Source organism: Setaria italica, chromosome II (genome assembly GCF_000263155.2).
Source record: "Setaria italica strain Yugu1 chromosome II, Setaria_italica_v2.0, whole genome shotgun sequence".
Taxonomy (NCBI): Eukaryota; Viridiplantae; Streptophyta; class Magnoliopsida; order Poales; family Poaceae; genus Setaria; species Setaria italica.
This window is the reverse complement of record NC_028451.1, coordinates 44,210,783-44,236,443: the sequence shown is the minus strand read 5'-3', so window position 1 is coordinate 44,236,443 and position 25,661 is coordinate 44,210,783. Positions and strand designations below refer to the sequence as shown.

The 25,661-nt window shown below is 49.0% G+C and overlaps 4 protein-coding genes across 4 annotated transcripts; all 4 read left to right on the top strand.

Moving 5' to 3' along the window:
• Window positions 1–421: 421 nt before the first annotated feature.
• LOC101763460 (UDP-rhamnose/UDP-galactose transporter 2) lies at window positions 422–5,268 on the top strand. Its single transcript, XM_004958075.2, has 5 exons — window positions 422–807; window positions 966–1,150; window positions 1,240–1,440; window positions 3,923–4,084; window positions 4,576–5,268. The coding sequence occupies exons 1-5, from the start codon at window positions 678–680 to the stop codon at window positions 4,930–4,932; spliced, it is 1,035 nt and encodes a 344-aa protein (XP_004958132.1). The 5' UTR covers window positions 422–677; the 3' UTR covers window positions 4,933–5,268.
• Window positions 5,269–7,179: 1,911 nt separating this feature from the next.
• Window positions 7,180–8,931, top strand: LOC101763054 (geranylgeranyl pyrophosphate synthase 7, chloroplastic). Its single transcript, XM_004958074.3, has 2 exons — window positions 7,180–8,065; window positions 8,312–8,931. The coding sequence occupies exons 1-2, from the start codon at window positions 7,409–7,411 to the stop codon at window positions 8,732–8,734; spliced, it is 1,080 nt and encodes a 359-aa protein (XP_004958131.1). The 5' UTR covers window positions 7,180–7,408; the 3' UTR covers window positions 8,735–8,931.
• A 7,132-nt stretch (window positions 8,932–16,063) lies between these two features.
• Window positions 16,064–21,138, top strand: LOC101761984. Its single transcript, XM_004959735.2, has 3 exons — window positions 16,064–16,226; window positions 17,726–17,760; window positions 18,067–21,138. The coding sequence occupies exons 1-3, from the start codon at window positions 16,064–16,066 to the stop codon at window positions 21,136–21,138; spliced, it is 3,270 nt and encodes a 1,089-aa protein (XP_004959792.2).
• A 4,130-nt stretch (window positions 21,139–25,268) lies between these two features.
• Window positions 25,269–25,661, top strand: LOC101761188 (formate--tetrahydrofolate ligase-like). The gene has a single exon (XM_004959733.1). The coding sequence runs from the start codon at window positions 25,269–25,271 to the stop codon at window positions 25,659–25,661; it is 393 nt and encodes a 130-aa protein (XP_004959790.1).

The following is a 25,661-nucleotide window of genomic DNA, read 5'->3' as shown; positions in this document are numbered from 1 at the left end:
ACGTGAAACGAGCAAACGAGCAAGAGGCTCGCAGCTCGCTTCCGTGCACCGCGCCAGCGGACAAGAGCTTTCACGACCAGGACAGTAACGAGCGGAACCGGTCCGCGGGTGATCCGCCTCCAAAGTCCAAACTTTGAACGGGCACGTTGCGGTGCCTGCCGTTTGGGGGAAAATCCTGCGCCGCGACGCGTAAAGGGGGTGGAAGCTGCAGGGAAAAAGGAAAGCGTCATCCGCCGCGGCCCGGGCCGGGCACCAGATCCAGTCATCCAGCCGAGCCGACCACCCTCCCGAGCCGCGGACGCGGACGCGGACCCCTCCGCCCTGTCGTCGCGTCGCCGCCCCCGTCAATCCGTCGTCGTCGTCGTCGTCCCCCCCCGCGCGAGTTTTTCCTTTTTCACCGCTGCCCTGCCCTGCCCTGCCGCCCGCGCCCGTTGACGCTTCCGGCCCCCAGGCAGCCCAATTCGAAACCCTCCCTCCCCGTCCTCCCTTCCTTGTCTAGGCGGCAACGCCCTCCGTGCTTTATAACCGAGCGGCCCCTCCCGTCCCGCGTGAGGCACCGAGACGAGAGACCGGCAGGGGGTGCAGCCCGCCCATCCGAACCCCCCTTCCTCCTCCGGGTTCGCGTGAGGCTGCGCTGCTGCCGCCGCTGCCGCCGCCGGGGAGGAGGGCCAGGCGAGATGGAGGCGGAGAAGAAGCCGCCGGCGGTGTCCGACATGGGCGCCTGGGCGATGAACGTCGTCAGCTCCGTCGGCATCATCATGGCCAACAAGCAGCTCATGTCCTCGTCCGGCTACGCCTTCGCCTTCGGTAACCCCCCGCTCTCCTCTCCTCCCCCGCGGGAGCGCGCGAGCGGATCTGGAATGGAATCCGGATCGGCCGGCGCCCGGGGAATTCGCGGATCTGCTTGGGGGGCGTCTCGTCTGATTGTTTTGTTTTTTCCTCTCCCTGCTTGCGAATGCGCGCAGCCACCACGCTGACCGGGTTCCACTTCACGGTCACGGCGCTCGTCGGCTGGATCTCCAACGCCACCGGCTACTCCGTCTCCAAGCACGTCCCGCTCTGGGAGCTCGTCTGGTTCTCGCTCGTCGCCAACACCTCCATCACCGGCATGAACCTCAGCCTCATGCTCAACTCCGTCGGCTTCTACCAGGTATACCATGCTCTGACACTCGCGTACCTACACCCCGGCCGTTGGCCTGCGTTGCTTGCTTGTGTGGCTCAAGACGAGGATTTGTGCAGATCTCCAAATTGAGCATGATTCCGGTGGTCTGCCTCATGGAGTGGGTGCTCAACAGCAAGCACTACACCACCAAGGTTATTTCTGCGGTGGTCGTTGTGGCGGCCGGTGTTGGGATTTGCACGGTCACGGACGTCGAGGTCAATGCCAAGGGATTCATCTGCGCGTGCGTGGCGGTATTCTGCACGTCGCTGCAACAGATTGTGAGCTCCTTTCCTTGTCTATTACCATCTTTCATGCTAAACTTTTGCATTGTGCGTTCCTTGCTTATGATGTCAAGAGTTCTAGTTTCGGGGTGCCATGATGATATTCTGCAATGTGCAGTGACATTTTATTATGTGATTATGAATTTGAGCTGTAGACCGTATTTGAAATTGACATGGTCAATAGTGATGAGATATGTTCAAATTGGTTAGACTAATATGGTCAGTAATGATAAGATATGTTGAAATTGGTAAGAGATTACTACTTAATTATTTGTCTTGCCCTAGTATCCTCTTGATGCCTTCCCTTTCTGCTCCCACCATTATTCAAGCCATTGAGCTGCTTTGGGCATCACTTCACTGCTGTGGTTGTAGCCTATAGCATTATCAGTTATTGCCAATTGAGATAGTGTCGGTGTTTTATACCCAACCCTACCGAGGGGTATCCCGAGGTAGTAGATTGGTTGGTGGGGGGTCATCGGACCTGAAACTGGAAGGTAAAAGCGAGGACACAAGACACAAATTTATACAGGTTCCGGAACTCAGTGCACAAAAACCGTGGCTATAGCCTCCGTAATTCGGTGTACCAAGCCCATGGCTGTCGGTTAACATGCCCTAGGAATAATTGGCAAAGTGTAGCTCTGGAGGGTAATTTTCGTCAAGAGACGTACACATATAAGTAGTCGGCGCGTTGCCCTACATGCGGAAAATAAGCAGGAAAAATTCTGTGAAATAGTTAAAAAAAGTGACTTAGCTTGATTCGTGGACGATTGTCGATGAAGCCGTGTCGATTGTTGATAAGCCAACTAGTCGGAGTCGATTCCGACTAATTGTTGACGGTGAGAAGTCTGCCCCGACTAGTTTTCTAGTCGAGACGAGTAGTTGTAGTCGTTAGCGAGCTGACGTAGATGTCTTGCTCTTGTAGAAGTAGTTGATCGCATCGTCGGAGATTTGTTGGTGTTGCCACGCAAGCTGAAGTCGTTCTGGTAGCTTTTTTGTGTGTGTATAGCTGAATACACCATTGATTTCCAGCGCTAGAGGGAACAGCGGCAGCTGTTTTTTTTATTTTGATGCTTGGCGTGCTTTTCCGTCTCCGATCAACAAAGCTGGTCCCGGCTTCGGACTCGACTAAGCAAATCGATCCCCTGTAGGATTCCGTCTTGACGCCATCCAATTCTATTCCATCTCGATCTTGATGCTTGGAGACGATTAGCGGCAGGTGAATTGCTCCACTCCGCACTCCGTTTCGAATTCCAATTTGGCGAGAACAGATGCTAGCTTGGAATTAGCCTGTTCGGCGACTTCGCCTCAGTCTCCGACGCAGTTGCACACCGAGTCGTCGTTTGGATGAGAGAACAACATTCTTGTCTTGTAGAGTAGATTGATCTTGATGATTGTTGATGATAAGATCCTTCAAGCTCGTCCGATGATCTCGACGATCACCCTTCTTTGGCGCGTCAGATGTCGGTGTTTTATATTTGGCAACCTATCGAGGGGTATCCCGAGGTAGTAGATTGGTTGGTGGGGGATCATCGGACCTGGAACTCGAAGGTAAAAGCGAGGACACAAGACACGTATACAGGTTCGGGCCGCTAGAGTAGCGTAATACCCTACGTCCTGTTTGGGTGTTGTATATTGCGCCGTGCGGTTGGGTGTTGTTTGGTGTTGAGGATTTGGTCCTCTGTTGTGGTTCTATGAGGTATTCGCCTACCGATCTAGGGATCTCTACCCTCTTTTATATACTCCAAGGGGTGGGATTACTAGTCGGTTACAAGGTATGAGTTCTAGTAGGATTACAGAGGAATCCTAGGAGTCCGTCTTCTTCCTTCCTTGCGGGTACTGGGGATCTATCCCCGACAGATAGCACCCAAACAAAGGTGAAGTTACTATAGCTAGGCCATAGGGCACAGACCCCTTGTATTCAAAACTTTGTAACACAGATCTGAAATACAATAATACAGGCCATTGGGTAAGAAGGTATCTAAAGTTTATCAGTTCAACCCTATCATGATTTTTTAGTTGATATGATGCATCATAAGCTGCACATTTGCAGTACGCTTCATAGATACATCTCTGTACTTCCTTACCTTTTGCTGTCTTCAATTGTAGAAATTTCCTTGCCTGTTATATATCCTATAAGTTCAAAATAACTGGAATCAATTTGAAGCAAAATTTGGCCTTTTTGCATTATCTTGTTACATCTACAGATGATAGTGCGTTTCTACCTCTAGATGGTGTGTTGTTAACAAAAATGTGGTATTTGAAGTTTGCGTTTTACTATAAAAAGTGTGGCCTTTGAGGTTTGTTTAAATTTTTGAACTTTTAGAAGGCTTCTAATTTGTAGATAAAGAGTTGGAACTTTAGTCTTGGATGTTGAATATAATTTCTGTTGGGAAGTTACTTACTTTCTATAATAATGCGTATGCAGTTTAATAAACTCCATTATACCTGAGCTGAGCTGACAATATGTTTCTCTTCCCAGACCATTGGCTCCTTTCAGAAGAAGTACAACATTGGATCATTTGAGCTACTGAGCAAAACTGCACCAATTCAAGCAATTTCACTTATTATACTGGGCCCCTTTGTAGATTACTACCTCAATGGACGATCGTTGTTGAACTACAATTTTTCAGGAGGAGCAACTGTAAGTTATAACTTCTGTCACAATTTCAGTTCTTGAAAGCACACTGTACTTATGAATGCTACTTGTCCTGAGTGTTCTATCTTCAACTCTAAATTCATGACCAGTATTCTCAGCTCTTTCAATGATATATTTCTTTTACTGGAGTGAACACCCGACTCAGTAGCGCACATGTACTGAAATTGTGATGCCAATGGAAGACATAAATGATTCTATCATGAACTGTCACAATTCTCAGCAGAGTTTGTCTTTTGGTCCCCTGATATTGCTTAACATTCTTCCTAAGGATTTCTTATCTCTTGATTCTAACACATGGCCTTTACTCAGATTTACCAACTGCTGAAAAGAAGTTTTAGCAGTTACATTGTAGTTGCAGCTGATAAATGCAGTTGTTCAGCTGCTTTCTGTATGCAGTTCTTCCAGTAGCCTGGAAAGTGTTATTGTGTTAACTGTCGCTTTATGATCTAACAGCTCATGTTATTATCGTTTTGCAGTTCTTCATACTGCTTTCATGCTCCCTGGCCGTCTTCTGCAACATGAGCCAGTACCTCTGCATTGGGCGGTTCTCTGCGACGTCGTTCCAGGTCTTGGGCCACATGAAGACCGTGTGTGTGCTGATCCTCGGCTGGATCCTGTTCGACTCGGCCCTCACCGTGAAGAACATCCTCGGGATGCTGCTCGCCGTGATGGGCATGGTGGTCTACAGCTGGGCCGTGGAGGCCGAGAAGAAGGCGTCCACCCCGATCCCCCGGAACAAGAGCGACATGCTGGACGGCGAGGACGTGCCCCTCAAGGCCAGGGTGAGCGGCCTGACCCCCTCCGACCTGGAGGAAGGCGAGTTGAAGAGCTAGCTGGTGGCGGTGGTGAAGATTCACTGATTCTTCTTGTTCTTTTGTAATTGTGCGCGCTCGCTCAATCCAAGTTGCATCTTCGAGGACTCCTCGAAGCTATCGACGCTACACTTGTGTTAATTTTGGCCATTGTTGGGGGGAGTTCGTCCATAGGTGACGACGGCTGCCCCCGGTTTCGACGTAGATGAAACAACACTATGACAGTTTGCTAGGGATTTGTCAGGTGGGGGGAGGTGGAGGGAGCCATTGTTAATTCCGTGATGGCGTGTTGTTATAGAAGATGGTGACAAGACTCGTATAATGGAATACAGGTGTTTCTCCGTGGTAGGATCCTAAGGTTCCAGCCGGCGATGCGTTTCTTATTTTGCGGCCTCGCTGTCGGGTTCTGGCCGCCGTAGTTTTGAATCGTGTGATTCCCTTCGCGACGTGAACCGCGCACCGGCGTCGTGAGTTTCGTCGAGCTTGCCTGCCCCACATGGTGCGGGCGGGAGTGCGAGGGATTGGGCTTGCCGGTGGCACGTGGCGGGATTGGCAAACGTGGTGTTTGTCTGGTGGATGCGGACGGCAGGCGGGCCAATCACATGTACGTGCCACCTCTGGCATGTGGGTGGTGGTGTGCTTCCTGGGTTCGAAGTTGTGAGTTGACTCGTGAGCTGGGACTCATGCACGATGGCTTCTGGCTTCCGGGTTGCAGGGAATCATGTGCACACTTATGAACTTCCAACCTTCCATATATCTTCAGATGGTGATGGGTTGAATGCTTCTTTGGTTGGAGAATATTCTTAGCAAGCTGGCTATATACGCTCAATCAAATGCCAGTAAAGGACTGCAAATATTGTATCTGAAAACCACTTGCAGTAAAAATTTAACAGTGCCACTTTTAGTACGACAAATCTAAATATTGTTGGCATGTTTGGGGTGAGACAGGAAATTTTAAAAATATTGGTACACAAAGTGACAAAATATCTTTAAGAAAATAAATCAAGCTGTTAGCCTTTGGAACGGACAAATGGCGCTGCTATGGATTTGATGCAACTTCTTAACCAAGAAGCAGCAAAATACCTAGTAACGGCATGACTGAAGAAGTTACTTGTTCGCTTAGACCGCATCTGCATGTTGGCAAAGAGTTTGATCAAGAACGCGACAATCTAAACAGGATAAGAAAAGTCACTTTTCTAACCTCGTGAATAGAAAATTAGAGACATTGCATCGGATAACCTCAACTCGCAGCAAGAGAACATACCATAAGTCCAGTCACAGGCCATTTTTTCCTAGACCACATCATACTTGCATTTGTCTTCCTCAACAAGAGTTAAAAGGGGGAGGTTTCCTATGAAAGATCCAAAGAAAATTCAAGAAGAAAATGTCTGATAAGAACCTAACCTCATTTTGTTCTCCCAAAGTAGTTCTTGTGAGCTGATCCTATCATTCAAATACCCAAAGCTTTACATCATTCAATCCCCCACCTCTAAATTTGAACAATCCCAAACATCGCCTGAACTGAAGCACTTCGTAACCAAATTAACCACTTACGGTTCAATGTTTGAAATGTTGTAGGGAATCGGTTACACGCAAAGTTGAGAAGAGTGTAGGCAAAGTACATGTCCAAGTTAAGTTAAGATTGTTAGGTCATCAAATTTCCGCACGAAACTACAAGGCCATCCACTTCACAACCTTGAGCTCTAAGAGCCAGGAAAAATATAATAATCGCCTTGAGCCACATTTCTATAACATGTGCTGTCCAAAACCAGTGGCCGTTGAAAACATTACAAAACACTAAAGAACAGCCCCATACATCCTAATCCAATTAGGACAGGACAATGACATTGTTCTGGTATTTATTTGATGAATTCTAGAGAGAGTGCCATTGTGCACGAGCAAAATAGAGACATTTCCCTGGACAATTGACAAAACAAAAATCATAGTCCCTATCTCATTTCATGTTTTTTTCCGGGACAACGATCTCGTACCTCTCAATTAGTTTTCTCAATATTTGATAAGATCCACAAAATTCCCACAACCAGAAAAGCTCCACAAAATTTTGTGATAAGATCCTAACAACCTGATCCATCGACGATTCTGCCATTCAATTACCACCACAATAACACCATTCTTACCTGCCGACTCTTATGTAAGTTTGAAAAGTCCCAAACGTGCCTTGAATTGAGGAGTTTTCACAATCATTTGTGACCGAATTGCCTGCACCCCGTCTCTATAAATAGAAAGTGAAACACGGCGTCCTCAGAGGCTCAACAGCGTGTCACGGTGCTCTCAAAAAAAAGGTGTCCGTTCCACCGCACCACCACCGCCCGGGCGGCCACTCCACTTCCACTGACGCGGCCCCGGCCAGCGTCCAAAGCTTCCCTCACCTCTAAGATAAGGAGATCGCAACATCTCGGGGCCACCCCCAATCTCCACGACGCCCCCCATCCCCCCCGCACTTAATACCATCGCCGCCCAAAGCCGTTCGCCACCCATGGCCATGGCCTTCCACCCCCTGGCCGCCTCGCGCGTCCGCCTCGCCCCCCTCCTCCCGGGCGCCGCCGCCGCGCCCTCGCCCGCCTCCGTCGCGGCGCACCACCACCACCACCGGCGCCGCTTCTCCGCCATCGTGGCCACGGCGGCCGCCTCGGCGACCACGGAGTTCGACTTCAAGTCCTACATGGGGTCGCGCGCGGAGGCGGTCAACCGCGCGCTGGACGCGGCCATCCCGGCGGGGGAGGACCCCGTGTCGCTGCACGAGGCGATGCGGTACGCGCTGCTGGCGGGCGGCAAGCGGGTTCGGCCCGCGCTGTGCCTCGCCGCGTGCGGCGTCGCTGGCGGCCGGGAGGCCTGGGCGCTGGCCCCCGCGGCCGCGGTCGAGATGGTGCACACGATGTCCCTCGTCCACGACGACCTGCCCTGCATGGACGACGACGACCTCCGCCGCGGCAAGCCCACCTGCCACGTCGTCTACGGCGAGCCCATCGCGGTCCTCGCCGGGGACGCGCTGCTCTCGCTCGCCTTCCACCACATGGCCAGCGTTGGCTCCTACCCGCCGGACGTCGACCCGGACAAGCACCCCGCCCGCGTCGTCCGCGCCATTGGCGAGCTCGCGCGATGCATCGGCTCGGAGGGCCTCGTCGCCGGCCAGGTCTCTTCGTTTACCAGATTCTATTACTTTCCACTATTCATCATCGAATAAAAGGAATTAAAAATTGGGCAATGTGCCAATTCTGTCATCCTCTATATGGCGCATCTTCCTAAGAGTGACGATGCAGATTCTCTGTTTGTCTGCATACAGTTGAATTAGAGCTTCAAAATTACTAGTACTACTCTCTAACAAAGAATGCGACTTGAATAACTTAATTGCTGAAAATAGATCGTCTGCTCTCTGCAGGTCGTCGATCTTGAGATGACCGGCACATCTGAAATTGTGCCCCTTGAACGCCTCGAGTACATCCATCTCCACAAGACCGCTGCATTGCTTGAGGCCTCAGTGGTCATTGGGGCAATCATCGGCGGTGCCACGGATGAGCAAATTGAGCGGCTGCGGAAGTATGCAAGGTCAATAGGGCTTCTGTTCCAGGTGGTCGATGATATACTTGATGTGACCAAGTCGTCGGAGGAGCTAGGGAAGACAGCGGGGAAGGACTTGGCAAGTGACAAGACGACATACCCTAAATTGTTGGGGTTAGACAAGTCAAGGGAGTTTGCAGAAAAGTTGCTTTCTGATGCAAAGGAGCAGCTTGCTGGTTTCGACAAAGAGAAGGCAGCACCTCTATTGCATTTGGCCTACTATATCGCCCATAGGCAGAACTGAGGTGATGCTTACTCTGCTGTTGATCTTGTTGATTTGTAACTTTGTAAGGTCATTGAACCTGGGTTTCAGGAACATCCGAATCATCATGTGATGTATACTAGCTGTAGCTTTCTATCTTTGGTGTAAGGAGTCTGTTTAGTTGAAAATATGAATATCATATCAAATTATAAAAGTGATTGAAGCCAATCTTTCTGCCTTATGCATGCATGACACCATCAAAATGCTCCAAGCAATGTTATTTGGAAATTATTCAGTTGCATAGCATTCATAGATTTCTAGCTGAGGTTGACCAAAATTATTAATTTTCTTATATATGAATAGAATTTTGGAATTTACTCCTATGTGGTGCATTGCAATTGGGCTGAAGACAGAAATTGTTGTGTTTCAACATCTCTGCATGGCTGGCTGAAACCATTTTTTGTATTTTTGCCACCATCACATATGGAAGAATCTGATGTCTTCCACTTATAGGGCACGCCCCAGCAATGCCCCATGCTAGAATCATTTGTGTTGTTCTTTCCTGGTAAACCATCACTGCAATATTTGGAAGTTTTGGTAAACCAAGTGACAATTGCAATGGTACAAAATTGATAGAATAAGCTATTTATGCATCAACATTTATGCACACCCCAGCAATGTCCAATTGATGATCGATGCTGATCGAACGGGAAAAAAATGCTTACATGCATATCTTTTTCCTCTTATGTTTTCTTTGAGAATGTAAGCATCTAATGGCTGTGCATAGTACATGCTCTATCTAATAAAATTTATGCAGCAAAATGTTTTGAACTTTATTATTGCACTGATTGAGGTTGTATGAGGATTCTATTTATGATATCTTGATCCTGAAGTACACATATGTGCTCTGCATAAGCCGTGCACTTCATTTGGCTCCAGGCAATGACCCCTCATATGAACACCAAATACCAGCTTCTCATGTGACCAAATGAATGGATGCACATGTTTTAGTTATGGTTGCTTCTTCCTGCATCTGCTCTGCTAGTAATCATGTTTGGTAGATTTTTGTCGTATGATCATGTACATCATTCACCTGTACATGCTAGTCCGTCACTATAAGCTTGGTAAGCTTTCTTGACTGGAGGCAAACTATTCTCTGGCCCTATGTAGTCCCGATATTTTGTTGAACAGGCTAAATTTCTGCTTCTCATGTGAACAAATGAATGAATGTTCCTACTTACGGAGTATGTCTATCTACGTCAGCTTGTGTTTGAATGTTTGATCTTATTTTTGTCATCTTCGCGTGTCACCATATGAATAAATGCATATATGATACAGCCATGCTTTTATTGGTCATGGTAGCTTGTACTCACGTCTACTCTACTAGTATAATCATGTATGGTGGGTTCCCCTGCTGTTGTGCATAACATTTGCTTGCATGCGCTGTTTCCTTTCTTGACTGAAGGGAGCAGAGTAGTCTCCAAAGTCTAAACATCTTGTTGAACAAGTTGAATAGTATGCTTCTCATAGTGACCACATGTATGAATGCATATGCGATCATATCTCAATCGATCGCCGTAGTTGATGTCTACATTACCAGTACTTGAGTGCTGTTGATTTTGACATATGATCCTCCTACATATGGCATGCCCTTGTATATGGTATATCTTTTGCTCGTTTTATATATTGCCATCATAAGCTGTCATGACTGAAGCGGGATGGAATAGTCTCTGATGGAGTCCTGCGTTGAGCATGTTTTATGTTATCGCTGCTGACCTGCTGTTGTTTCTCATGGCAACCATTTCCTTTACATGGACCAATTTTTGCCCTACATTTGTATATTGTTCATGGTGAACTTAGCTTATAACAGAGGATGGTTTCAATAGCTACTACAAATGTGCTGTGAGTTACTTGAACTGCTTGTGATTAGAGCAACTCCAACAGATTGATTTTCCCCTTTCCCCTATCTCCCCCTATATCGGACACTTTCTTTGGGTAAGGATAACCGCTCCCCTCACTTTCTTGCACATCTCATGTGAATTCCTTGTAAAAACAAATTGAACACGTTGAAACACTACGAAAGGGTTCACTATTTGCACACTCCCCCCTCTCATCAGTCGCCATCCAATCTGTTGGAATTGGAACGGACTGACCAACCGATGCACGGCAGCTCCGCACGTGCGCCCCTGTAGACTAGAGGAAGTGACAGCGCAGCTAGCCAGCTAGTCAACTCATGCCCCAAGAATCATGGGCTCTTGCTCGGCTCCCGCGGCTGCCTACTTGCAAATCGCCACTCACCATGACTAGTCATCTTCGTCGCCGCCGGTCGCTGGTCACTGTTCACGTGCTCAGTGATCGCCACATCCTTTGAACTCGATCTCAACCTGACCCTCACTCACATCTCCTCCCTCGGTCCGCTCCCATGGGCCTGCGCAGCGGCGTGGACTTCAGACAGCCCGTGCAGCTTTGCCATGGACTAGCTATGTTTTGTTTCAAATCACGTGGAAGGAAGAGGAAGATTTTGGAGTGGAAAAGGATGAGACCGCGTAACGAGCTAACCCCTCTAGTCAACCAAGACCAGCGTACTAAGAGCGTATAGGTAGGTTTAAACCTCGTGCGTTTTCTGTGGCGTGGGCAGTGGAGTGGACTGGTCTGTTTTCAAGCCACGTGAAGAGTAAGAAGGCAACGTACGTCCAAAACGTACGTCCAACGACGCTCTCTCTGCAGCCAATCCTTTAGGCAGGATGGGCCCATTCTGGGCATGTCTGTCTATGCTCTCTCGTCAAGTCGTCATGCCTGAATCATTGTACTCCAGGCTAAAGGCCCAGAATGGATGCTGAATGGGTAACAGCAGCAGCCAACCTCGGTACCTAATTTGATTCGGGCATGAGGAGAGAGCATAGACAACAGTAGAAGGATGCTGAATGGGTAGGAGCAACTATAAGAGGGTGCTCCCCCAATACTTTCTTTAGGGAAAAAAAGAGAAAAAACGATCGCCCCGCATATTTTCGCGACGCGCGATCTTCCCCCAATCGCCCGAGCTCCGTTCCCGCGCCCTCTTCCCGCTCTCGTTTTTTTTTGTGTGCTCCTCTCCTGGCGTTGGTTCCGGCGGCGGCGGCCATCTCCAGCCAGTAGCGGACCTCCTCTCCCAGTGCCGGCGCGCCCCTCCTCTCCCGGCGGCTGCCCTCCCCAACAGAGGTACCTCTTCCTCAGTCCCTCTTTCTTCCTCCCCTGATTCGGTAGCTGAAGTTGTCCAGATTTCAATTCCTTTTGTTACCTACGCAGATGCAGGCACCACGGCCAACCGCTCCTGTCTAGCAGGGCCAAGTAAGGCGTGGAGGAGGGATGCTTCAACAGCGCATGGTGGTCGTCAGCGGCCAGCACCCTCAATGGCCCGACGGCGACCACATGCCTCAATGGACCGACGGCGACACAAATTTGCAGAGGTGCAGTGTCGACAACCTCAACCTGCCCGGTGGTCCTCCGATGGCAGCCCTTGCCGACGACGATTTCAATTCCGTATCCAGTGACCCCTCTGCTGCCTTCGAACAAGCGGCCAAGGCAACTCATTTGGGAATGGTATGAATCATAAGCTATTCATTTCTATTCATTTCAATTCTCTGGGGTCATCCAGATTAAACATTGCCTGTCGGCTTATCATGGGAGAGATAGTGTAGTTTGATTAAAGTTTATAGCTCAGAGTGAACTGATAATCGCTACCTTCTCCCGGAGAACTTCGTTAGCAGCTTTTAACATGCCTTCCAGCATGTACAGAAATACTTTTAGTAAGTTGTGAATGTTGATTTGGTTGTTTATGGAGTTGATGAGTAAGAGTTTGACATGCATTACTTTTCAGTGCTTGGATCTCTTGAATCATTATCTGTATCTATTAGAGAAGCTACGATTTCAGCAATGATGTTAGAATTCCAAAGAGGAAGATGTATAATCCAATGTTAGAATGATGTTAGAATTCCAGAGAGGAAGATGTTACAATTAAAAGGTTGCACAGATGGCATCTAAAATTCCAGAGAGGAAGATGTATAATCCAATGTTAGAATTGGGAAGGTTCATGTGATTAGTTCAGCTTTCGGTTTCATTGCTTTGCAAGTTTCAGCAATCATAGTGTTGCTAGTTGATTAGGTTATCTGTTGAGTTAATTTTGAAATTTCTGGTTGATTTCTGCAATGTTGTTGATGTGCTGCTCCTTTGTGTACTTATTTGGTCGGATAACATGCTCATCTGTATATGCACTATGTATTTGTGGCAAATCTTCTGATCATGAGGTGTGTTTTTCTTTACCTATCAATTTTCACCGATGTATGAATTTTACCTATTAAAGCAATGCTATTGTCTGATGCAGCATATTGCCATTTGACTGAAATTGTCTTACTGAATTAAGACAATCTTACTAGGCAGTACAAATTGGTTGAGTCCTCCTTAGATTGTTGGGTTAGGATTGTGATGGCTGCCACTGATGGATGTTAAATGCCACTGGTAATTTTTTAGACCCCAGTTAAAATTGTTGATATTTATTTTCTACCTACTGGGCAAGAAATGGATATTTTTCCAACATGATGATGGATGAAACCAATCTAGGGGATTCTGATTATTATAGTAACACATATGCTGACCAACAGTCACAGGCAATTGAAGTTGGTCCAGCAGCCCCCTCCGCGAGGCCAAACCATAAGAGATGAAAGAATTTCAGTGACCATGAAGATGAGGTTTTGGTTTCAGCGTGGCTGAATGTAAGCTTGGATCCGATCGTAGGCAAAGATTAAAAAGGTGGCAAGTATTGGTCTCGTATCTATGAGTACTTCCATGAACACAAGACGTGCTCCTCAAAGCATACCATAAATTCTCTCATGCACCGGTGGGAGACCATACAAAGATGTGTGAACAAATTTTATGGATGTCTAGCACGGATTGAGTTAAGACATCAAAGTGGTACTATAATGCAAGATAAGGTACTTACTCACTATGCAATACCACGATTTATTTAGACTATTTTATTTTCATATATTGTATATGAATATCCCTTGTATGTTGGTGTGTGTAGGTTGTAGAGGCATGTGCTTTGTACATGTCCGAAGAAGAATATCAGAAAGCATTCCATTTCATGCATTGCTGGAATAAGCTGAGAATACAACCAAAATAGCTTTCTAAAATTGATGAATTGGCTGCTGTTAAAATATCTAACAAGAAGCAAAAGACAAGCTCAATGACCCGAGTGCAAGTTTACCAAGTGAAATAGGACAAGGTGAGGTCCAAGGTCTAGAGGATAATGCATTGACAAGGCTAATTGGTAAGAAGAAGGCAAAAGCAGCACTACTGCAAGAGAAGAAAAAAAGTGTGACAGCAACCTTAGAAAATATGTGGGCACAGAAGAAAGAAACTGATGGGGAGAAACAACTAAAAAAAAGAGGAGAGATTCAACAAAGCATTTGCTCTTGAACAGGATCGAGTTGCTCTTGAACAAAATCGAGTTGCAAATGAAAAACTACTTCTTGAGGTGAGGAGGTAGGAGGTCCAGTTGCAGAAAAGGAGGGATGAATAAAGGATTATGACCATGAACCTTACTGCCATGCCAGATGAGCAAAAAAAATACTACATGTCCTTGCAGGCTGAGATCATGAGCCGAATTACTATCATGTTCTGTTGATTTAGGAATTATTTTTCAATTTCAGACTTGTTTTATTTTCTTTAAACCTATCGAGCTCAATAATCCATGGATTATGCTGTTGATTTGCTTGAGCTATATGTCTAAATAAATAGTTACGACTGTGCCAAGAAAGATATAGTTACTTAGATCTATTTAGATTGTTGTCAAATTACCATTTGTTCTTGAAATTTTGGTGGAAGATTATTCCAGGTTCTGTTGTACTCTTGAATTTGCCTTCCGTGGGCTAACAGCTTGTCATACGTTCTTGCAATTTTGGTGACATCATTCCAGTTTCTTGTAGCGTTGAACTTGTTTCTGGCGGCGTGAGTCGCGGCGTCCGTGCGCGGGGCTAGCGACACGGGAGGCTTGTGATCACGGTGATGGAAAAAAAATTAACGGATCTTAATGGGTTCAATACGATGATTTGACCTGATCACGGTGGTGGAAAAAAAATCAGCAGATCCTAATGGGTTCAATACGATGATTTGACCTGTTTTGAATTAGTGAGGTAGTTTTTAGCCATCCGTTGTTAGCTGATATATTTTTAGGAATTTTTTTTTTTAACATAACCTCCAATACCTCATTTTGGGAAGAATTTTTTAGCGTACTTTTGGAGTTGCTCAACCTTGGAGCTGAAAATTCCAAGTAGCGCTACTTTTTTACCTTGTAGTGACGCAGCAGGTTAGTGCGTAATGCCGTAATGCTAGGAATTCAACTTCTTGTCGATCGATTCATCAAGTCGCACCAGGTGCCATTGCGATATCGATCCGCTTCTGATCAATTCAGGCTCTTCCTCTGACAGCTTCATTGGCGAACATGATCGATGGGACCTAGTACTATCTTGATCAACTTTTGACCGTCAGAAACTATTAGTAGTTCTATACAAGTTCCATGATCCTTCAAGTTGGCACGTGATCCGTCGGGCTAGGCGCTCTGATTACTCGCCTCATGCATCTGGGCATCCGGCACATTCCAATCCGGGTTTGATTTGATACTGGTCTCCTGGAGATACGAGGCACAACTGCACAAGAGCCGATAGCCCGATACGAGCACACGGCGTTGCCGACGACCTGCGGGAGCACGAACAATATTCCTTCACCACGGCGAGGTGCCGCTCGAGGACGGCGGCCGGCCCTACTCTTCCACAGTCGACGGCGTGCCATGCGTGCTCAGCCAACGCACGGCGAGGACGAAGAAGCGGCCGCAAGAGTGTACCCGAAGTCGAAGCTGCACAGCAGGAGCACGGAGCTGTCGCTCGAGACGCGCCCTGGCTCGAGCGGTGACCGCGCCGTGAGGACTGAGGAGGAGCGCGGCCAGGCTGATTGCGCCCGCACTGAGCAGTCCATATCCCAGTGGCACGGCCGCACGGGCACGGTTGCTGGTGTCGAGCGCCATCGGGGAGGAGGGAGAGGGACTCCCACGGATCAGCACGGGCGCTCGCTGCCACACACCTGGCAGTGGCACCAAATTGCAGTAGAAGAATCGCCGCTCGGTATTGCTGGATGTACCCCCATCGGCTGCCGCGACGTCGGACACCGGTGGCGGGACTTGTCGACGAGCGAGCTCTCGTGGACGGCATGGATTGTTCCGTCGAGGTGAAAGTCGAGTACCCGCCCACAAGCACGCGCCGGTTCATCAGGTCAGCGGCGAAGGTTCACATAGCAAGCACGAGGAACGCCGGCGAACGCGGCATTCCGACACGTCACACGATGAGGCTCCAGACTTTGCCGTTCCAATACCCGAAGCTTCGGCCGGATGAACTTAACAGAGGAATCGCCAATGGCGTCCTCTGCATCATCCTGCTGTCGGCCTCCATCGCCGCCTCGCTCAGGCAGCTGACCCACCTCAAGAGCCACGCCGATGTGGCGCGCCGTACGTCTCCCTCGTCATGCTCGGCGTGCAAGCCGTCGGGCTCAGCATGCCGCTGGTCTCCCTTGTCATGCCGAGGATCCTTGATGCAGATTGGGTAACAGCAGCCAGAACCTTGCAGCTTTCTCCATTTGGAAAATTCCAAGTAGTACCAGTTTTTACCGTTTAGTTTTAGTGATGCAGAAGGTTAATGCCGTAATGCTAGGAATTCTACTTGTTGTCGATCTATTCATAAAATCGCACCAGATGCCAGGAATCGTGTATAATGTGACCCAGGGTCCTATTGCTTTGCACATTCAGTTATCTGAAGATTATTTTATACTACTGTCCAATTGCCATGAATCTTTTGAGCAAGCGGGCTGCACAAAACAATGGTGTAACTCCTCTGCAAATTTCTAGTTGTAATTACTCACTCTGCTTGCTGAGAAGTCCTAGGCAAAATTGTCGATGAACTTTTTACTAGAAGGAAAAATGATCATGTTTGCAAAATTCCTTTAATTCTGTTTGTGATATTGCGACGCAATGTATAGGTGTTCAAACCACACAGTCTGTTTGAACTTTAATATCCTTGTACATGTATAGTTGGAAAGTGCCTCATTCCATATCCCTTGATAAGAATATGAAATTTGGGTAAGTCAAGAGTTGAATACTTTCAGTATTGCCTTTGGTTGTCACTCCCTCTTGTGCCTATATGAAAGGCTTGTGCTGAACTGCTGATGCTGTTTACAAAACGTTTTAGCTTGTATAGCCCTTTTCTTTCATTATGGAAATCGTCTCTGAAGGATGCGCCGTGTTCTAAGCAGTTGTTTTTTAGTTATATCAATATGCACATTATAATTTCACTCTTCATGCAAGCTGTACTTAACAATGACATCAAGAAGACTTACAGATATATCAGTATAGGCTGCGTTACTACTGTGCAGTAAAGAAATAATCTTGTATGCCAGACTCTTTTTTCATAGTCTTTCAAGTTAATATAAGTGATTTGCTAGTTGTGCTCATCTCAATAGCTGCAACTAGTACAGAGGAAACTCTGGACACAACAGAGCAACATGTCTAGATTGCTAACTATAGTCTTTCTTTTCTTCTTTCTGGCATATATTTTATTTGTGATGAAAACAATAACTGTACCTTCCAGTTGGTTTTCTCTGCCATATTTCCCCCCATTGAATGTTGAATGCATACAGTGATTAAAAAGAAAACATACATTGAGGTGCTGTCAACCAAACACTCCCTTAGTGTCTTTAAAATTATAAAAAATGAAAAAAACACTTTGTTTCGTTTTGTTATGAAATGAAAATTTGAAAGGTCAGCAGAGCAGTCTTAGACTGCAGTATTGAGGTGCTTGGAGGCTCTATAGGCCTTTTCAGCACTTGTTCCAAGTTTGATTCATCTTTGATTCCGTCGATCTCTTCACGTGGGGGGCACATGCATATCGAACAGGTTGACCTTTTTTTTTTATTCTTTCCATTTTATTTCTTTCGTTTCTTTTTGCTGACCAGATGATGGTGGCAGCGATATGGCAGCGGATTACCCGGTGAGACCAGAACAAGAGATATGGATTTTTCGCTTATACATGCGACCACACGAGTTATCCAAGTCATTCATTTTTGAATCAAAAGTGAGATAGATCATGGGTATGTACGAAGTACATGGGGTAGGTAGTGAATCAACGGTTGAATGGAGATTAATCAACGGTTGATATAAGTCATGCAGTCACACGTACATGTGGTTTTGCATTTTCCAACAAGAAGGAGATGTGTGTTGCAGACTTGCTGCATTTGCCACTTCGGCCTCCTGTTTATCTGCCGAATGCTTGTCTGAAATCGATACATGTCTACAGTTTCTGATACCAGCCACATCTCTTGCTGCGGCAACAGACGATATGCTCTCAAGTTTGCAGTTCCACGGTGTACTGCTGCTGTACCTGTTCGCCCTGTCGTCCTGCTTGCCGTTTGAGCCGTCACACCGCGGACGCCGAGACGGCGACGGGGCTCACGGCTACCCTCGCTTCGTCGACGTCCAGCGCCAATGCCAGTCCGTGCTCTCCTCAGCCGTCGAGCTACGCTACGCCTACAGCGCCCGATTCCCGGACCGCTTGCCTTACCTTCGACAACAGCTGGAGCGTGAGCTCTCCTTCGAGAAGGGTGACTGGCGGCAGGACGCCGGCGACGCACACCTGCTGCCGTTCGATGGCAGCGACGCGACGGAAGGCGCTCCTGCGCCGCCGGACCCTCTCCGCCTCGCGACCTTCGTGCTCACGCACGTCGACGTCGAGCGCATCGGACGGGCCGCCGTCAACATCAGCGGCGTCCTTGTGCTTTCCATCGCCAGGGAGAGTGCCGAGGACGAGATCAGACCCGGGGCGCGCGTACCCGCCGCGTCCCCGGAGTTCGAGATCCTGCCGGGCAGCACGAAGGTCAAGATCCTTTTCGAAGGTGTCTACACGGAAAAGCTGGAGGGCGGTGGCGGCGACGACGGCGAGAGGGTTCTGTGCATGGTCGGGAGCGCCCTTCTCCCGACGCGCAGCACCGACACCAACCTCCGGCCGCCGGTCATCGCCGACAACAACGTAGTGCTCGTGGTAAGGTACCCAAAAGAGCTCACACTGACGACCCGAGCGGTGCACGGCGAGATGTGGAGCACCAATGCCGTGTCGGACGGTGCCTACTTTGACGCGGTCCGGCTGATGTCAAAGGTCGGCGTGTACAACATGCCGTACCGGTACCCGTCGGACGAGCTGGTTGCCACGGCGTGCAGCCCCTGGCCGGCGAGCGACGCGGTGGCCGTGGCGAGCCATTCCGGCGAGCTGCACAGGGGAATCACGATCTGCGAGGTGCTTAATCGCTTCCCCGCTCATGCGAACACGCTCACCGTTGTCCCAAACTGGCAGTGCAGCTCGAAGGATCAGCCATGCCGACGGCTAGGGCCTTTCGAGGCGTTGGCCTTCGATGGCGACGCCATTGCGCTGCAGGACTTCCAGTGCCGCCCGTCGAGCGATGTGGACGGCAGCGAGTTCTCCGCGAGGGTGTGGGGCGTGTTCCGGGCCTTGTCTCCACGGGAGAACCGGATCACGGCGTTCAAGCGGACCAAGCTTGACGGCACGACGCTCGCCGCCGAGGGCGTGTGGAAGGCCTCGGCGGGGCAGGCCTGCATGGTGGGGTGCCTCGCCGGCGGCAGGAACGCGTGCCGCTACCGTGTGTGCCTGTACGTCCCAACGACGTTCTCGATCACCCGCCGCAGCATAATGCTCGGGCGAATCACCCGCATCGACGCCGGCGACGGCGAGGAGGGCCCCCGCCCCCCGCTGTTGTTCGAACAGCGGGTGCCTTCGATGCGGCTCTGGGGCCTGTCCGACGTGTTCCCCTTCCGCATGGCGTACAACTACACGATGGTAAAGCAGGCCAGCGAGTTCCTTCGGCGGAGCGGCTCGGCGTTCAGTGCCCGCGACATCGTCGCCAGGTCGCTGTGCTTATCCTATCCAAAGAAGGACACCGCCGACAACGACGAAGAGACGAGCCTGTTCCGTCTCGGCGACGAGCTTATGCTCCGGTTCACCGCCGTGCCAGATCTGTTTCCATCGGAATGGATCGAGAACCCCTTGCTTCTCCTGGAGATGCTCTCCGTCGAGCAGGCAGTCGGGCCGATCGCGCCGCCGTCATTTTGGCACCCGTCCACGGTGGCAAGCCATCACGGCAAGGACAAGGAACCTGCAGGCACGGGACGGCGACCGCTGCTGAACGTCTCTGCCGAGCTCAGGATCGTCGGGAAGCCTTTCGGCTGGGTGACGGCTCTGTCGCTGGAGGGCGTGTACAACCCAGAGGACGGCCGTATGTTCCTCATCGGCTGCCGGGATGGCCGCCGGCTGCCGGGGCGCAATGTATCGACGAGCAGGGACCTCGAGGAAAGAAGAATGGACTGTTCCGTGGAGGTGAAGGTCGAGTACCCGCCGACGACCACGAACTGGCTCATCGGCTCGACGGCGAAGGTTCACCTAGCCAGCACAAGAAGCGCCGGCGACCCGCTGTATTTCGGCGCGGTGAGGCTCGAGGCGTTGCCAGTCATGTACCAGAAGCAGTGGTGGCACGTGCGTTCCACTGGAGTCATCGACGGCGTCCTCTGCATCGTCGTGCTGTCGATCACCATCGCCGCCTCACTCGGCCAGTTGCGCCACCTCAGGTCCCACGCCGACGTGGCGCCGTACGTCTCGCACGCCATGCTCGCCGTCCAGATCGTCGGTTACGGCGTGCCGCTGATCACTGGCTTCGAGGGGCTCCTCGAGAAGGTAACATTTGGCTCCCAGGCGGCAGCCAACCCACCGCCGTTCTGGGCCACGTCCTACGCCTTGGCGGACGGTGCGGCCGACCCGTACCGTGCCGCTGCCATCGATCAGATAGCGAGGGCCCTCATCCTCGCCGCGCTGCTCCTCACGCTGCGCATCAGCGACAAGGTGCGGCGGAGCCGGGCGCGCTCGCCGACCGACCGGAATGTGCTCGTGTGCAGCTACGGAGCGCCTCTGGCCGCTATCGCTCTCGCCCTGGCGCTGAACGGGGAGGCCATGTCGGCCGAGCAGCTCGTCGCGCTGATGCGCGACCTGTTCCTGCTCCCGCAGGTGATCGGCAACGCCGTGTGGCGCGTCAACTGCAAGCCGCTCGCGGAGAGCTACTACCTGGGCGTCACCGCCGCGCGCGTGCTCCCGTACGCGTACGACTACGTGCGCCCGCCGGCGGTTGATCCGCACTCCGACCAGCTGTACTCCGACGAGTACTTGCGCATGCCCAAGCTCGTCGACTTGGTGGTTCCGGTCGTCGCCGTCGTGCTCGCGCTCGTCGTGTACGTGCAGCAGAGGTGGAATTACGCCATTGTTAGCAGGATGCGTAATGGGGAGCAGAAGAAATTGCTGCACATATTCTAGCAGGATTCTATACTTTTTGCTGACTGAAAGATTGTGGAACATGAGGTGGATCTGGAACAGCCGCAGATACTGGCATAGAGATTTGAAGCGGATCAGCTGATGATCTCTTGCAAAAATCCGAAGCACTGGACCCAGGCTACAACTGATATCGCCATCATTGACCATACGTAGAAGGTCTCTTGCGACCCGCTGACTCGGTTCATGCAGACATAAGGGCTAAGTAAGCATATTTCGAGATTCGTTAAGTGATGTCTGAAGACTGCGGAGTGGTGGTTGAGTCGATCTGATGCAGCATGAATCTCGGCATAAGGATTGGGAGTGAGTGATTGACCGCAATGACCGGATCATGTGTGTACCTCTTCTTCAGAAATACTATAATGTTGAGCAGGTCACAGATCCAAATGCTATTTCATTGCCTCGGCGATCACTTATCAGATAACAGATGGCTCGGCTGGACAGAGCCGTCCCAGCGAGCAGTTGAAACATGGAAGTCTATGCATAGGAAGACACCAGTAACCAGGTCATTAGTGCATTCCTAATCTTCATCTCTCAAAAAAGAACCATTCGTCGTTTACAATTTTTTAATCGTTCTGCAGAATTTACAAACATTTGTCCTGCACTTATTCATTTTGTCTGAAGTTCTTCAGAATTACAGATATAGTATGCCCATGAATTTACCTACAAATGCAACAAAGTTGGATGGTCCTCTACTCGACTACTCCCATCTCACTACTGGAGCAGAAGGTATCACAATGCAAAATTCTTCTGTAGAAACACTCCAGTATTGGACATTAATAGAAGAAAAAGGAAAAAGCAAACGCAAACAACAATTAACTGATACTAAGATTACGAACAATCAGCATGATACAGAACAGAACATCCACCCAAGCATCCTACTTGAGATAGTTTCACTACTAAGCACATGCACAATCTCTCCCTATTAAAGAAACTGTGCCTGGTAGCATGATCACAAAAGTTCGAAAATGACATCGAATGTTGTCGTCACATACATGTAGGTTCACACCGTACACCAACCCCAGTGTTTGGTGTTTTTCACTACCAACTAAATGACCTAGACTTTTTGCAGAAGGGACTTTAAAGGAAGAAGCACATTCATCCTTGCATTCCGCTTGCTCCTGCTGGATATGTAGCAGAGATCTTCCGAAGCTTTGTTGGTCTTCTGCCTGCTTGCCCGCCCTAGCAGAAAGAAAGATGTGGTGTTAAACATAACAAGAAAACATATGCAGAGCGCAACTGCAGCAAAAACAAATGACAAGCTTGGTTTCATGCTGTATTGTATCGCTACAAAATAGCATTGCCGCCGCTCTATTCCATTTAGTAAATTTGAAGGTCATCTTATCCTTGTAACAGTACTAAAATAAGATGAATCAAACTATGGAAATAGCTAGAAAATCCCTTCTTTTATGCTTGTTTTGCACTCCAGTACAATATGCATGCCACTTAGGTTAACTTTGTACAAATTGATGAGGATATAAAACAATTGATCTGGAAAACACATCTGCAGTTTTAATCCTGTTTTCAGCTGTAAAATTGTAACCTGCAGCTTGCACTCACTGAAACACATCTGCAGGATACCATTAGATTGGATTGTTCAGACTGGAAACTGAAACAACAGGGATGCACCACAAATGCCAAAACGGTTCAGCACAAGTTGCAAGTTCATAAGAGGATAAAGCTACGTCGATTTGTTTTTCCTACTAAATTGAGGACACTACACCAAGTCATTTTAGCCAAATGTAACCTCCAGCACAACATCAACATAAGCACATGTACTGCTCAACTTTTGGCCATGCCCAATATTCATCTACTCGTGAAAGACTCAGTCATTAACAAAAAGGGCCCATGTCCATATGGCAGTTTAACTTGGGTTCGTGCATAAACTGAAAATAAGTCAAATAAAGCTGGGAGTTTATCGAGTAAGTGATGTGAATTTGCTATGAAATTAGAGATACAGATACGATCAGTTTAAATGATAGTAGTCAATTCATTCATCCCTATATACAAAGGGACCCCACGCACACTCAAGGAGGAATTAAGCAAGAAACGAAACTAGGTCTCAGCCGATCAGTCTCCTGACATTGACAATAGTGATCAAGCCTGACATGCAAAAGAGCGTGCTATCTCGTATTATCATGGTCTTTGGACCCTAGCTGATACTGTAATAGCTCAGTTCAACAAAATAGCTTAAACTGGCACTTTCATTAGTCAGAAAAATCGCTTAAGAATAAAACAGACACCACCATGCTGATATGTTGTGAACTACTCCTACCTGGAAAGCACAATTCAAACAAATTGAAGTAAAACCAGAATTACCTTATTTGGACTATAGAGGTACTCAGGGAAACAGCTTGTAAGGTAAGAAACCACACAATCTGGAACCATTTTTTGAGAAGATTCAAAGACATGGACCTCACTATTGATCATGTTGACACCAATCATGTAGTGTTTTTCATCATCCGCCTTGCCTGAGGCTGAGTATGTGAAATACTTTAAAGCCGGTTCTTTTTTCACCAAGAAGTACACCGTGTCATCTTCATACCCGTTCAGAACTGGACACATTGGCATGCACCCCTCCAACCCATTTGCGCAGATGACCTCGTTTTTCCATAATGTTTGGATACTTAATTCCCTAACCTTGCTCCAGGCCCCAGACTCAAGATTCAGAGTCCATATGGTCACAGTGACATCTCCCTTAAGGTACCCATCCATGGAGACAAACTTGATGATGCCCCTGACGGCGGCCATGGTACGGAACCGGCGTGGGCGACTCTGTTGGTCATCACTGAGATCCACCAGACACTCTTCAGGCAATGGAATGAAGCGGAGCTCAGGGTAGTCCCTAGTAACGTCACAGATGAGGACGCCCATGAGGTGGTCGACCCAGCACACATATGAGCTGCTTAAAGAGAATACCTTGCGAGCATAGAATCTCTCGGAGGGAAGGACGGGGATGGCCACCTTATTAGGGATCCATCGGGTTTCATCCTTGGACTTCCACAACCACATTGTACCGTTGGCCCAGTCACCACGAGTGACTTTAAGTTCGGCCAGAATGTAGCAGGCGCCCTCACCCTCGTCCTCAACCAGCAGGATGACGGCTCCGCAGTCACCGATGCTGATCTGACTGGCTTCGGGGAAACACGGCGCTCTGATGGGGGGTTTGGGGATTACGGTGAGCGAATTCCTCCAGGCGTTGAAGATCAGGTAGTATTCGTCCGATGGGCGGCAGCCAAAGGAACCGAGAGTGATGAGGAGGAGGTTCCTGTCGGCGTTATCTACAATGCCGAGATCCAGAACTTTCTCGGGTGCCGACACAACCACAGACAAGGAGGATACTTCTGGGGCTTCGGCGAGACGAGCGAAAATCTTGATGGCCTTGGCTATCCGATGCGTATCGCCAGATGCAGGCTGTTTGCCCGAGAAGAGGATTGATGCCTCCGCCGCTCTCGCGCTCGTGCCGCCGACAGGGGCTTCGTCCTCGGCCATGAGCGAACCATCCCAGCAACCGATGAGCTCGTAGCCCTCGCGGCCGAAGGCCTCTGCAATTGATGCCTTTTCTCTAACGACAACCACCGCGTCGTGGAGCAGAACACGAGAAATTTGCAATTTTAGAATGCGAAACAATGCGCTTCGCTATTACAGGACTCCAAACATCGACTTCGTTAAAATGACTCTCGAAATGTTGACACTTCGTTATACATAACATTTGATCATTTTAAACACTTTTCTCAACTAAAATACATATATTTTTCCTTCATGTGACCGTACTGCCCTTCCCTCTTTTCTTTCCTGGATGGATCGGTCAGTTGGCCCGACGCCGTTTCATCTATCCCTCGCACGTCGTTCCTCCTTCCCCGACGGTGCCGTGCCTCCTTCCTCCGGCCCGACGCCATGGATGAAGATGGTGGGCGCGCCGTGGCCGCGACACCTGGTGGCGTGGCGGCGGCGCCTGGTGCCCTGAGTGATGGATATCAATGACCGTTTCCTGAAGAAAAATTACTATTGGACAAGGCCCTGACAAAAAAGGTATGGTGAGAGAAACAGGCTTTGACATATCAGTAGCTAGTGAGATAACGGCTGTGTTAGCTCTTACAACTTCCCTTGCCGACATGAGAGAGAGGCTTGGAAGAATGTTGATAGGGAACAGCAAGTCAGGTGAGCCGATTACTGCTGATGATCTTGGTGTTGGAGGTGCCTTGACTGTCCTAATGAAAGATGCTATTCATCCGACCCTCATGCAAACTCTTGAAGGCACACCAGTGTTAGTACATGCTGGACCATTTCCTAACATTGCTCATGGAAACTCTTCAATTGTTGCTGATAAGATTGCTTTGAAGTTGGTTGGGAAGGGTGGCTTTGTTGTTTCTGAGGCATGTTTTGGAGCTGATATCGGAACTGAGAAGTTCATGGATATAAAGTGTAGGTACAGTGGATTGGTGCCACAGTGTGCTATTATTGTGGCCACAATTCGAGCTCTTAAAATGCATGGAGGGGGCCTCTAG

What these genes read in the sequence shown, in the direction of transcription:
- LOC101761984 (XM_004959735.2), top strand. Translation starts at nt 16,064, where the DNA reads ATGAGGCTCCAGACTTTGCCGTTCCAATACCCGAAGCTTCGGCCGGAT. An exon ending in CCACGCCGATGTGGCGCGCC is followed by an intron (nt 16,227 to 17,725) that starts GTACGTCTCCCT and finishes TTTGCTGACCAG; the next exon opens with ATGATGGTGGCAGCGATATG. An exon ending in ATATGGCAGCGGATTACCCG is followed by an intron (nt 17,761 to 18,066) that starts GTGAGACCAGAA and finishes ACATGTCTACAG; the next exon opens with TTTCTGATACCAGCCACATC.
- LOC101763460 (XM_004958075.2), top strand. Translation starts at nt 678, where the DNA reads ATGGAGGCGGAGAAGAAGCCGCCGGCGGTGTCCGACATGGGCGCCTGG. An exon ending in GCACGTCGCTGCAACAGATT is followed by an intron (nt 1,441 to 3,922) that starts GTGAGCTCCTTT and finishes TTCTCTTCCCAG; the next exon opens with ACCATTGGCTCCTTTCAGAA. An exon ending in ATTTTTCAGGAGGAGCAACT is followed by an intron (nt 4,085 to 4,575) that starts GTAAGTTATAAC and finishes ATCGTTTTGCAG; the next exon opens with TTCTTCATACTGCTTTCATG.
- LOC101761188 (XM_004959733.1), top strand. Translation starts at nt 25,269, where the DNA reads ATGAGAGAGAGGCTTGGAAGAATGTTGATAGGGAACAGCAAGTCAGGT.
- LOC101763054 (XM_004958074.3), top strand. Translation starts at nt 7,409, where the DNA reads ATGGCCATGGCCTTCCACCCCCTGGCCGCCTCGCGCGTCCGCCTCGCC. An exon ending in AGGGCCTCGTCGCCGGCCAG is followed by an intron (nt 8,066 to 8,311) that starts GTCTCTTCGTTT and finishes TGCTCTCTGCAG; the next exon opens with GTCGTCGATCTTGAGATGAC.